The 13,486-nt window shown below is 39.9% G+C and overlaps 1 protein-coding gene across 4 annotated transcripts in view; it reads left to right on the top strand.

The window, feature by feature from the left end:
* Nucleotides 1–5,541, top strand: part of SYNPR (synaptoporin) — a 374,269-nt gene extending 368,728 nt beyond the window's left edge. For all 4 annotated transcript variants that reach the window (XM_066244520.1, XM_066244524.1, XM_066244523.1 and 1 more), the window contains one exon: nt 3,491–5,541. In XM_066244520.1, coding sequence (XP_066100617.1) covers nt 3,491–3,748 — 258 coding nt within the window. In that variant the 3' untranslated portion in view covers nt 3,749–5,541. The remainder of the gene's footprint in view (nt 1–3,490) is intronic.
* Nucleotides 5,542–13,486: the final 7,945 nt, after the last annotated feature.

Genomic DNA, 13,486 nt, shown 5'->3' with positions numbered 1-13,486 from the left:
TCTGCCAAAACATACCATTTCTTTTTCATTACAGACTCATTTGGCTTCAAATCATATTGAGCTAGTTTTTGACAAGAAGTGAAAATAACTGAAAAAGCATTAAAAATGTGTCTTCCTAGGGCAGAAGCCAGGGCAAGGACACTGGACAGGTCTCACCCTCCCTCCACCATCTCTGAACCTGTAGGCCTGTCTGCTACTCCATTCCCTCTTAGCAGATGGGTTTTTTTTCTGCTCACACAAGAGAGGATAGCCTACCCTACAGTTTTTGAGTTTATATTTCTTTTTAAAGAAATACCTTGGACCAAAAAAAAATCACTCAGTTCTAATCCCCAATTTCTGGTAGAATCTTATTAGCCCAGCTTGGGCCAGGTATCCCCCTTGGTCTCATCAGTTATGTCTGGGGGATCATAGGAGTCATGTAATATGGACACTTAACTCACAGAACCCCCTCCTACTAGGCAAGTGTAAGGTTTGGAGATGGAGCCAAGACACACCCTAAAGATGACCTCTATAAGTTGATGGTTCAAATAATATCTATGATATTTTCTACCTGGGTAATAGTTTACTTTCTTCAAAACATTTAGGCATCTGTACTTTCACAATAACACTAATAGGTAGGTGAACTGTCCAAATATTTCAAAGTCAAGGAGCTGAGGTGAAGAGATTTGTATAAGGTTTCCCAAGTAGTTGCAGCCACACCAGACCAGAGCCAAGTTCCCTGAAAGCTGTCAGCACCCAGATATTAAGGGGCTCGCTTTGCAGTTAACCTGCTGGGTTTGAATTCCGGGTCCTCTACTCAATAACTGGCGCTTACAGACAAATTAATTATGCTTTCTAAACTTAGTTTTACCATCTATAAAATATACAGTCTTTTCATCATCTATAAAATGGGATTATTATAAAAGAACCCTCACAAGACTGTTGAAAGGCTTTGAGCAATAATACAGAAGTACTTGGCTTAGCACAATGACCAAAATAGAGCAATGTTCAATATGTTTCCAAGAAAAGCTGCTACAAAAGAAAATGTATGTATTTCCTTCAATTTCATGTAGTGTTAGAGCTGCACAAGGGAAGGAAAAGAATGTTTTATATTCTCTTAGCTTTTCTTTCAAAGGTTTATGTCCTCTATCCACAGTTTCCAGTTCTGTTTCTCAAGCTTCACCAAAGGCGATCTTGACAGACCTCAGGTCCCCCAGGTTCTGTCTCCCCCTTTCTTCTCCTGCTCCATGGAGTCTTGCTTTCTGCTGTCCTCACATCTGAGCTTGAATAAAAATCCTTACTCCAATTTCAAATGTAACAAAATGGCAAGAAAACATTCAAGACCTATGTGCCCCTAAAATGTGCTATCCATGAGATCTGATATTTCTGTGACAAAAATAGAATGAGACATCCCTGTTCCTTAAATATGCACAAGGGAAAGCCTTGTTTACATTCTTAATTTAAGTTGTATTTCCCTGACTGCCAGGTTCTTCTGAAGCATCCCTTTTTTTGGAAACCAGGTAGCATCAGGGAAAAAAAAGAAACCAAGGAATATAGAAAACAGATGAAATTACAGCCCTGGCTAAGCCATCTTTTCATATCTGAAAAGATTCCTTGATAATTGTTTCTACTCATATATTGACATATACTTAAAGAGGTACAATGTAATGACAATCTCCCCTTTGGTGGAAAGTATCCTAGTTATTGTACACATAGTTAAAAGGTCCTATATATAAATTAGAGTTATGTCAGTAATTACCCAATTCATTTTGATAATGCAACTATTGCACTGGTATAAGTGCCTTATTTATGATTTTCATCTCTCTCAGCAAGGATCCTAGAGCATAGCGCATTTTAAATAAGTGTCAGTTAATACTAAAGCACGGAAAGAGGATAGAATAGGAGAAATGAGGGAGGGAGGTCTGGATAAACCAGTCTTCAGTTATATAAATTAGGGACCTAGATACTCACTTTTGGCTCTTGACAGCCTCGAAAGTATGGCCCCACAGTCAAACTCTGATTCAATTTAGGCCGCACCAGAGAGCCAGCTGAAAACAATTTGTGAAAATCTTTTAGAAAGTGATTCAGAGCATCACTTAGCAATTGGCATTCACCGATATGCCTACACCATCCAGCTGCTTTATGTGCACCCTTCCTCCGAGGTAGGGGTCATTGCTTTCACTTCGTATGAGGAGAAAATGCTGAGGCTCAGAGGCTTATAGCCTTGTCCAAGGTCATAGAGCAGAAAATCAGAGCCCAGGTCACACTGATTCCAAAGCCTGTGGGGACAGCTCCAAGGTTGATAATCGGTTGTTCTGTCTGACCCACCTGCTGATAAAATACTGAAATACATTGGTAAGTAGTTCCTGCTCCAAGCTCCCAAGACCACTCATCTTGACCATACTAGATCCCCACTCCATCCCAAGGGCTCTGGACCACCCCACCATTCAGTAACTGAGGGATAAATCTTGACCTAGTGCAACTTCCATCACCCTACTCCAGAGCTAGGACTCAAGCCCATTTTGATTGGTCAGTATTGTGCTGGAGTGGTCACTAAATGTATTTTAATGTCATCACAGCTTTGGATGGTACCTGTCTCCAATGGAGGTCGTTAAAACGGACTGCCTGAGGTTAGTTCGCAGGTCAGCCAGGCCGCATGCCTTGGGGAAAGTTCGCAGAACCACTGTTGTGTCGGGGCCTCTGGCTGCTGTGAACACTCTTGCACTTTTGCATCCATTGAACATTTAATACCTGCTTCTCTGACTCACCCAACAACACACTTCTGGAGAATAATAGAAATTTTTCTAGTCTTACACCCGGTTCTTGAAAAACACTTCACGCCTCTCCTAAACCTGCACTTCATTTCCAGTCTGGTTTCAATTCCGTTCTGAATGTGAGAAGCACATAAAGCACAATAATTTAGAGGCTACTTCTCTGCACACAATCATGCATGTGATTGTCTGCATAGGCCCGTTCTACTGTTTATTCCATACTTTTTATTAAGTGGACTCATTTTTTTATATCATTACAACAAAGGAAAAGTAGAATCTCTAGCCATAAACTAAGGAAACCTTATAAATTAATGAACCATCATTAAAATGAAAATAACCCTATACCCTTTGGAGATATCTTACCATGAGGATTGCTTCATTTGGGGTATATTAGGTAAAAAGTCTTGGCTATGGAACCAGAGAGAGCAGGGCTTTGAAACTGAGGTCTACTAATTAACATGTCATATGACCTTGAACAAGATTCTTAATCTTGCTTAACTTCAGTTTAACTCTTTAATATGGGTATTATAATAGCACCTTCTTCTTAGACTAGCTGAACACATTAAGCCCCGTCATGCAGTGCCTAAGCTAACATGTAGTAAGCACTCAGCAACAGTCAGATAGCATCAATATTGAAGTGAAAAATGACCTTTTATGGTTGTGAAGAATTTTTCTGAAATTGAAGTTTTTCTCGCATTTCCGTCCATTCTTTTAACTCATTTATTTTGATTCTCCCATAGGTCTTTGGATTCTTGAACTTCATTCTCTGGGCTGGAAACATCTGGTTTGTTTTCAAGGAGACTGGCTGGCATTCCTCAGGACAGAGATATCTTTCAGACCCAATGGAGAAGCACTCGAGCAGCTATAGCCAAGGCAGGTACAACGAAGACAGCTATGGGTCCGGAGGGGGGTATAGCCAGCCGGCAAGTTTGGAGCCCTCCTCCGATGAGTTTGGCCAACAGTCCAGTGGCCCTGCCTCCTTTACCAATCCAATTTAACAGCGCAATCTTTGCGTTCTTCTGGAAATAGCTTTTCCACCTTCCAGTAGCAGAAGAATTTTTTAAGAGTTTCAATCACTTGTTAATGCAGAGAGTGTTGAATGTAAGGCAGAGATCTGTACTCCTCATTGAGGCAGAAAGGCTGTGTCATGACAAACAGTACTTCGAGATGAGATGACATATGTTATTCATTGTAGATGGCTAATTGGATAGTGTACCCTGTTATATAGTTAGATACTTTCATGGTCGTTTTGTATGTGTGTTAAACTAGTAGAAACATTTTGTGGTTTGAAGTCTGTAGTGTGTAATATGCATAAGGTAAATTAAATAACACTGAGTTTTCCTATGCATTTTGATGCAAAAGACATTTTAATGATTTCTATAAGACAATTTGGTATATCACAATGTGCATGTGTTACTTTCTTGTTGTTGTAGGCCATGTAGGATTGTGAGTCTCTCAATATTTGTTTTAGACAGTTACTCTGTGATTTTTTTTTTACTTGATGAATCAATGCTCATATGATTTAGTGCATGAATAGGCATTTTCTCACAACACAAACATTTCAATGGTATTTATGAAAATATGAAAATTTTCCAGTTTGCACCATGAATTTGTTATAGGGATGCTTTAAAAATATGTATTCACACTTTGTATACTTGCAAATTTGTCTCTCTGCCTTCACCAATTCTGAATGCATTATAACTAAGGTTTGGGGTTTTTTTTCTCTGTTAATAGATATTCACTGTTAATATATGGAAATTGTCCAATATTTATTCTATTTACTTAGCTAAATATTTACATTCTTATAACTTTCTATGATATTTTGTGGATCTTATCTTATGGACCAAGAACAAAAACCCAATAACTGTGTTTATACAGTGCTATTGTGTTGACATACTAATTTATAAAGAATATTCTGTAGAACCTAGACTAACAGCTAAATTCTTAAATCTTATTTATTTATAAAGTTAACATGTTCTTCAATTCAATTATTCAAAATTCTCACATCTCTTCTCAATTTACTAATTACTAATTCTAATTTGAATGCTACCCATAAATTAAAAATTACTTCCTCGAGCCACTCCATATCCCAAAGAGTGTTCTCATGAAATATCCCCCAGATACCAAGAAAATGCCAATTTTTGCTTTTTTGTTTTAACTCAATTGAAACAACAGGCCCCAAAATAGTGAGAGAAAACTAATCATCTGTATGTCTAGATAAAAGTTGGTATCAATATATAAACTCGTTGAGTGATCTGTGATGTTGGGAACATTTGAGCACAAAACAGCCTTAGATAATATCTGTAACTAGTTTCTGGATCCTATTGGATAAATCTATATTGTGCTATCTATTTGACCTTAATAAAGTTATTGTATGCAGCCCTGGCTGGATAATGTATGCATTATCAAGAAACTGCCAATCTTTGCCTCTTCATTTTAACTTAGTTGAAAAACCAGGTCCCACCCACAGTGAGGGAAAACTGATCATCTGTATGTCTAGATAAAAATTGGTATCAATGTATAAACTCATTGTGTGATCTGTGATGTTGGGAATATTTGAGCACAAAACAGTCTTAGATGATATCTGTAACCAGTTTCTGGATCCTGTTGGATAAATCTGTATTGTGATATCTATTAGACCTTAATAAAGTTATTGCACACAATGCTGGCTGGGTAATGAAGAATCACAACAATAGAACCTTTCATTGTTTCTCTTAAACAATAAAAGAACAAAAGGTAAATGCACAGTGTTCCCAATCTCTTGCCCTTTCTTGTTTCAATGAACACAATAGTATTCATTTATTCATTCCAGTGGTCTAGAACCTTCTATTTATCTATCACTGTGCAAGGCACTGGCGACAGGACAGAGAACAAAACCAGAAACGTGTGCTACCTTAAGAAACACCTGTTCAGAGAGACAGACGTTTAAATACTCATGCCCCAATTATGCTCCAGTTTGCTTCAGGCCTGAGGACTGTACAAGGTTCCGTAAGAACTAGTGATGAGGGAGTAGGGGAGAGACAGTACCCAAGGCAGAGCAGCCTCCCAAACTCTCAGCCCGCGGGAGCCAGGATGAATAGCAGGGTCGCCAGAGTGCAGAGAACAAGGGGCTCTGTGAGGGGATGGCTGCTGATTAGTGCACAGGCGATATCCGGTTTGTAAGTCAAGATCCAGACCCCTGTCTTTATCTTAAAGAAGCTAAGTGAGAGCATTAGAGGATTTAAGCAGAGGAAGAACAAGACACATTCTGGAAAGATCTCAGGAGTTGCAGGGAGGGAGCAGACTGAGGAAGGGCAAGAATAAAGGACGTCCAGAGGAAAGGAAACAAGCCTTACCTCTCCTGGGCAACGGGCTGGGACTCGGAGGAGACTAAATGGTTGCGTTCTCCCCCATCCACCTCTCATTTCCTGGGGCAGGCTCTGGATTTGACTGCTTCCTTCAGTGCTTTCCAGCCTCTGCTTCCTACCCTGTCATGAACTCTCCAAAGCAGAAAATCACTCCTAACCAACAGTTCTCTTGGCCAACTGTAGCAGTTCCAAGTATCAGGGCTCTTATAACGAAGATCTCTACCTGCCTCAGTGGAGACAGACACACAGAGAGATGCTCCACAGGACGTTGCAGAGTCACATGCTGCCACAGCCCAGCAGAGGGTTTGCTAAGATGCTTTTATTCTTTCTGGGCTCAACAAAAGAGCAGATGATCAGGCCTCTTAAGAAGGAGAGTAAGCCGTGCAGCAGAGGCGCCTGGGTCCATGTGTCCTGTAAACCTAATTTAGAATCACAGCTTCCCTGCTCATGAGCTGTACTTCAGCTATGACTTCACCCTCCTGAGCCCTCCACCTTCAAAGAGGTAAAGCAGACAAGAAAGAAGGGTGAGCTCTGAGATCTGACTGGCCAAGCTCTGGGCTCTTCCAAAGCCACCGCCTGAAAGCAAGTGCAAGCTGGAAATGTGGGGGACTTGACACCCCAGGAGCACCCACAGTCACTGGGGGATGAGGGCAGGTCAGTAATGACTTTGAAGCTCAACTCCTCACTCAGTCAGAAATATACACAAGGCAGGACCGATGTCAGGACGGAACCAAGGTAAGCTGCGTAAAGGCGTGAGAACGCGTCTGGCTCACGGTAGCACTGAGTTTGGGTTTCCCTGAAAGCAAGGGAAGGTTCCAGGAAGCAGGAGTGAGGGAGGGGGAGAGTGAGACAGGGAGGAGGAAAAACTGATAAAAGGTTGCATCAGTGGGGTTGCTAGTGGAGGCTGTAGGAGTTCCACTCTGTCGGGGTCTGAGCAGTGTTCAAAATGGCTCCAGTGATTTTCCATCAAGGGGCGGGAGCTGAAGTATTTACCTACCAACCCCCAGCCCATGTTGACTGTGAATTCCCACAAGGCTGGTAACGTTCCCATATTTGTAGGTCGCACCTGCCTATAGACTGAACAGGCTCCTGCAGTGTCAGAGAAATAAGCCTTGAGCCCTGACAACTGTTAGGCAGTGGCCTGGAGTAAAAGGGGAGCTGTCACCACCCCTCCCTCATTCCTCATTCAGACACTGTGGCCCAACAAGGAGCCCTGGACAACGCACACATGAAGAGTTCACCTACTACCCACGTGAGCAGGAACTGTCCTTCATGACTGTGTCTGAGATCGAGGCTGGCCCAGGGAAAGACACAGGGCCTCGAGGTCACAGAGATCAGTGAGCATTACTGCTATCACTTTTTCTATAAAATGAGCACAGAAAACCCACCTGATAGGGTAGTTACAAGAATTGACTTAGTCACGTGTAAAAAGGCTGATGGACGTTACAGCTTTCTACAAATCTTAATTGGTTATTGGATGTTGCACATAAGCCTGAGTTTTTATAAGTCAGACTTCTAGGTGAGCAAACTACAGCTAATCTAGACACCTTGGAGTTTACCCTCAAAATTGAAGAGACTCAGATTACGGACAAGTAAGCAGAACAAATGTGTAAGAATAAATTTAGATTACTGCTATGAAGAAGAGCAGTGAGACACAATGGTGGAGAAGAGTGGAGCGGTGGGAGGGGAGGTCGGCGAAGCCTCTCTGAGACCTGCAGAATGAGGAGGCAGTCAAAGCCTCTCTGAGACCTGCAGAATGAGGAGGCAGTCACAGGAGACTTCGGGCAGAGAGGACAGCACACCCAGGCAACTGGGGACCACCATGTGCCCTTGGAGGATTGACAAGAGCAAAACTAATAGGACTGGGACACGACACATAAGGGAAGAATCAGGAAAATGCTCAGATCATGAAGGGCCTTGTAGGGCACAGGAAGCATTATTCAGAGTGAAGTAGGAAGCCACTAGGCAGGTGAATAGGACAATGACATGATTTAATTATCAGTTAGAAAAGATCCTGCTATCAAGATCCTGGTTTAGACATACTCTAGTTATAGAAGTTGTCAACACAGGGAGTGACCGAGTGAAGCATTCATGAGACTCTATGTACTATGTTTACCATTTCCTGTAAATGGGGATGCTGAGAATAGATTAATTAATTCATCAATTCCTTCAACTGCTACATACTGAGTACCTACTCTGGGCCAGGCTCTGTGCTAGGTGATAGGGGATATAGATTTGGAAAAGACAGACATTTCTGTGCTTCCGGAGGTGTTAAAGTATGAGATAAATTCAGATAGTGGTAAATGCTTACGAGAAAATACAACAGGATGACCTGAAAGAGAGGCATAGGATTGGAGGAGGAGGGACACGGCATGAAATGCCAGGAGCCTGGACCAAGGAAAGACAGCCGGAATTAGGATGGGGCTCCATCAGTTTAGGCTGCTTCTTAAGTTCTTAAATGTCGGTGTGGGGAAATCTTCAATTTTGGCAGAAGAATACGTCTTCACTAAGAATAGAGAGAGAGCGGGGAGAAAGAATGGGGGAGGAGCAGGAAGCTTCAACTCCCATATGTGCCTTTGTAGTGCTCCAGCCCACCAGGAACTACCAGTGTCGCGTGGAAAAAACCGACTCAAGACACAAACTTTTATGTCAAGAGGAAGAGAGAGGGAGCCCTGCCAAGGGAGGCAAAGAGGACCTTCTTAATCTCCTGTAGCACCTGTAGTTTGGTGTTTGGTCATATATAACACTTATGCTTTTATTTTATCTACTCAATAACTTAGTGAAAACGTAGATGTCATTGTCCTCTTCTGAAACTGAGCTCCCCCAGAAGTAGACTCTGAGACAAGAATTTGAGTACAAGGAGGGGTTGGGGAGGTGTGCCAAGGAAGGGAAGTGAGCCAATATATCTTGCACTATGGCGAAGGTGACAGCTGTGGGCAGTTGGGGCTCAAGTCCCTGTTGAACATGAGACACAGAGCAGAACACCTCTCACAGTTAGCTCCAGCAAGGGCAAAGGACCTGTGGTATTCATTCATGAACTCTGGTCCTCATTGAGGCTGCTTTGGGGAAGTAACTATTCAGACCACCCACCCTGTGCCTGGGCCACATGGCTGTGCAGACAGATGGCTTCAGGACATGGGGCAAGTACTGGAAGTTGAAAGTCATCAGATCAACCTGCAAAGATGAATTCAGAGGATATATATGGGCCACTGATAGTGTTGGCACACTGAGACTTGGCTATAGTAACTAGCTCCAGCAACTTGATCCCAATACAAAGACTAGAACGTAATTAAGTCCCTTTTCTTTTATTCCTAACAGATTTTTTTCATTAACTCCCAGTCAACCTAGCATATAAATATAACTTGACCTTTATATGCCATGCAATTTTCTCTTGTCCAAAAATAGCAATTTTTCATAACAACTCTAAAGTGATAACTAACATTTATTGAACATTTACAATGTGCCTGCTGCTGAGCTAAGTACTTTGCAATTAATCACAACAGAAATATGGAATAGGTGCTAGTATTATTCTTTTTTTTTTTTTTTCATGGAGATATCCAGGTTTTATTTTGTTTTCTTTCAGAAACCGCATAAGCACTATGTTAACCTTATAAATATGCTATTAGCCTTAAGAAGAACTAATATTTTTTATTTTTTTTATTTTTTTATTTTTATTTTTTATAATAAATTTTTATTAATGGTAATGGGATGACATTAATAAATCAGGGTACATATATTCAAAGAAAACATGTCTAGGTTATTTTGTCATTAAATTATGTTGCAAACCCCTCGCCCAAAGTCAGATTGTCCTCCGCCACCCTCTATCTAGTTCTCTGTGCCCCTCCCCCTCCCCCTAACTCTCTCCCTCCCTCCCTCCCATGTCCTCCCTCCCCCCACCCTTGGTAACCACCACACTCTTGTCCATGTCTCTTAGTCTCATTTTTATGTTCCACCAATGTATGGAATCATGTAGTTCTTGTTTTTTTCTGATTTGCTTATTTCACTCCTTATAATGTTATCAAGATCCCACCATTTTGCTGTAAATGATCTGATGTCATCATTTCTTATGGCTGAGTAGTATTCTCTAGTGTATATGTGCCACATCTTCTTTATCCAGTCTTCTATTGAAGGGCTTTTTGGTTGTTTCCATGTCTTGGCCACTGTGAACAGTGCTGCAATGAACATGGGGCTACATGTGTCTTCACGTATCAATGTTTCTGAGGTTTTGGGGTATATACCCAGTAGAGGGATTGCTGGGTCATAAGGTAGTTCTATTTGCAGTTTTTTGAGGAACCACCATACTTTCCTCCATAATGGTTGTACTACTTTACAGTCCCACCAACAGTGAATGAGGGTTCCTTTTTCTCCACAGCCTCTCCAACATTTGCTATTACCCGTCTTGTAGATAATAGCTAATCTAACAGGGGTGAGGTGGTATCTCATTGTAGTTTTGATTTGCATTTCTCTAATAACTAATGAAGCTGAGCATCTTTTCATATATCTGTTGGCCATTTGTATCTCTTCCTGGGAGAAGTGTCTGTTCATGTCCTCTTCCCATTTTTTAATTGGATTGTTTGTTTGTTTGTTGTTGAGTTTTATGAGTTCTTTGTAAATTTTGGATATTAGGCCCTTATCAGAGCTGTTGTTTGAAAATATCATTTCCCATTTAGTTGGCTGTCTGTTTATTTTGATATCAGTTTCTCTTGCTGAGCAAAAACTTTTTATTCTGATGTAGTCCCATTCATTTATCTTTGCCTTCACTTCTCTTGCCATTGGAGTCAAGTTCATAAAATGTTCTTTAAAACCCAGGTCCATGATTTTAGTACCTATGTCTTCTTCTATGTACTTTATTGTTTCAGGTCTTATATTTAGGTCTTTGATCCATTTTGAATTAATTTTAGTACACGGGGACAGGCTGTAGTCGAGTTTCATTCTTTTGCATGTGGCTTTCCAGTTTTCCCAACACCATTTGTTGAAGAGGCTTTCTTTTCTTCATTGTGTGTTGTTGGCCCCTTTATCAAAGATTATTTGACCATATATATGTGGTTTTATTTCTGGGCTTTCTATTCTGTTCCATTGGTCTGAGTGTCTATTTTTCTGCCAATACCATACTGTTTTGATTATCGTGGCCCTATAATATAGTTTGAAGTCAGGTATTGTAATGCCCCCAGCTTCATTCTTTTTCCTTAGGATTGTTTTGGCTATTCGGGGTTTTTTATAGTTCCATATAAATCTGATGATTTTTTGTTCCATTTCTTTAAAAAATCTCATAGGGATTTTGATGGGAATTGCATTAAATTTGTATATTGCTTTGGGTAATATGGCCATTTTGATTATATTTATTCTTCCTATCCAAGAACAAGGAATATTTTCCCATCTCATTGTATCTTTTTCGATTTCCCTTAACAATGCTTTGTAATTTTCATTATATAGGTCCTTTACGTTCTTTGTTATGTTTATTCCTAGGTATTTTTTTGTTGTTGTTGCAATCGTGAAGGGGATTATTTTTTTGAGTTCGTTTTCTAATATTTCATTGTTGGCATATAGAAAGGCTATGGACTTTTGTATGTTAATTTTGTATCCTGCGACCTTACTGTATTGGTTTATTGTTTCTAATAATCTTTTTGTGGAGTCCTTCGGGTTTTCGATGTATAGGATCATATCATCAGCAAAAAGTGATACCTTTACTTCTTCTTTTCCGATATGGATGCCTTTTATTTCTTTGTCTTGTCTGATTACTCTGGCCAGAACTTCTAGCACCACGTTGAATAAGAGTGGAGAGAGTGGACAACCCTGTCTTGTTCCTGATTTAAGGTAGAAAGTCCTCAGTTTTATGCCGTTTAATAGGATGTTGGCTGATGGTTTATCATATATGGCCTTTATCATGTTGAGATATTTTCCTTCTATACCCATTTTGTTGAGAGTCTTAAACATAAAATTGTGTTGTATTTTATCAAAAGCCTTTTCTGCATCTATTGATAAGATCATGTGGTTTTTGTTCTTTGTTTTGTTGATATGGTGTATTACGTTAACCGTTTTTGCGTATGTTGAACCATCCTTGAGATTCTGGGATGAATCCCACTTGATCATGATGTATTATTTTTTTAATATGTTGTTGTATTCAGTTTGCCAGTATTTTGTTTAGTATTTTAGCATCTGTATTCATTAGAGATATTGGTCTGTAGTTTTCTTTCTTTGTGCTATCCTTGCCAGGTTTTGATATGAGGGTTATGTTGGCCTCATAGAATGTGTTTGGAAGTATTGCTTCTTCTTCAATTTTTTGGAAGACTTTGAGTAGAATAGGAACCAAGTCTTCTTTGAATGTTTGATAGAATTCATTAGTATAACCGTCTGGGCCTGGACTTTTATTTTTGGGGAGGTTTTTAATAGTTTTTTCTATTTCCTCCCTGCTGATTGGTCTGTTTAGGCTTTCTGCCTCTTCATGACTCAGTCTAGGAAGGTTGTATTGTTCTAGGAATTTATCCATTTCTTCTAGATTATTGTATTTGGTGGCATATAATTTTTCATAGTATTCTACAATAATTCTTTGTATATCTATGATGTCTGTGGTGATCTCTCCTCTTTCATTTTGGATTTTATTTATTTGAGTCCTGTGTCTTTTTTCCTTGGTGAGTCTTGCCAAGGGTTTGTCAATTTTGTTGATCTTTTCAAAGAACCAGCTCCTTGTTTTATTGATTTTTTCTATAGTTTTTCTGTTCTCTATTTCATTTATTTCTGCTCTGATTTTTATTATCTCCTTTCTTCGGCTGGTTTTGGGTTGTCTTTGTTCTTCTTTTTCTAGTTCCTTAAGGTGTGAAGTTAAGTGGTTTACTTCGGCTCTCTCTTGTTTGTTCATATAGGCCTGAAGTGATATGAGCTTTCCTCTTATTACTGCTTTTGCTGCATCCCAGAGATTCTGATATGTTGTATTTTCATTTTCATTTGTCTGTATATATCTTTTGATCTCTGTGCTTATTTCTTCTTTGACCCATTCATTTTTTAGAAGTATGTTGTTTAGTTTCCACATTTTTGTGGGTTTTTCCCCCTCTTTTTTGCAGTTGAATTCTAGTTTCAAGGCTTTATGATCAGAAAATATGCTTGGTACAATTTCAATTTTTCTAAATTTGCTGATATTGTCTTTGTGGCCCAACATATGGTCAATTCTTGAGAATGTTCCATGTACACTAGAGAAAAATGTATACTCTGTCGCTTTGGGATGAAGTGTCCTGTAGATGTCTATCATATCCAGGTGTTCTAGTATTTTGTTTAAGGCCACTATGTCTTTGTTGATTCTCTGTTTGGATGACCGATCTAGAGCCGTCAGCGGTGTATTGAGGTCTCCAAGTATGATTGTATTTTTGTTAGTTTTTGTTTTAAGGTCAATAAGTA

The sequence above is a fragment of the Saccopteryx bilineata genome, chromosome 10 (genome assembly GCF_036850765.1).
Source record: "Saccopteryx bilineata isolate mSacBil1 chromosome 10, mSacBil1_pri_phased_curated, whole genome shotgun sequence".
In the NCBI taxonomy this organism is placed as follows: domain Eukaryota; kingdom Metazoa; phylum Chordata; class Mammalia; order Chiroptera; family Emballonuridae; genus Saccopteryx; species Saccopteryx bilineata.
This window is presented reverse-complemented; position numbering and strand designations above follow the sequence as displayed.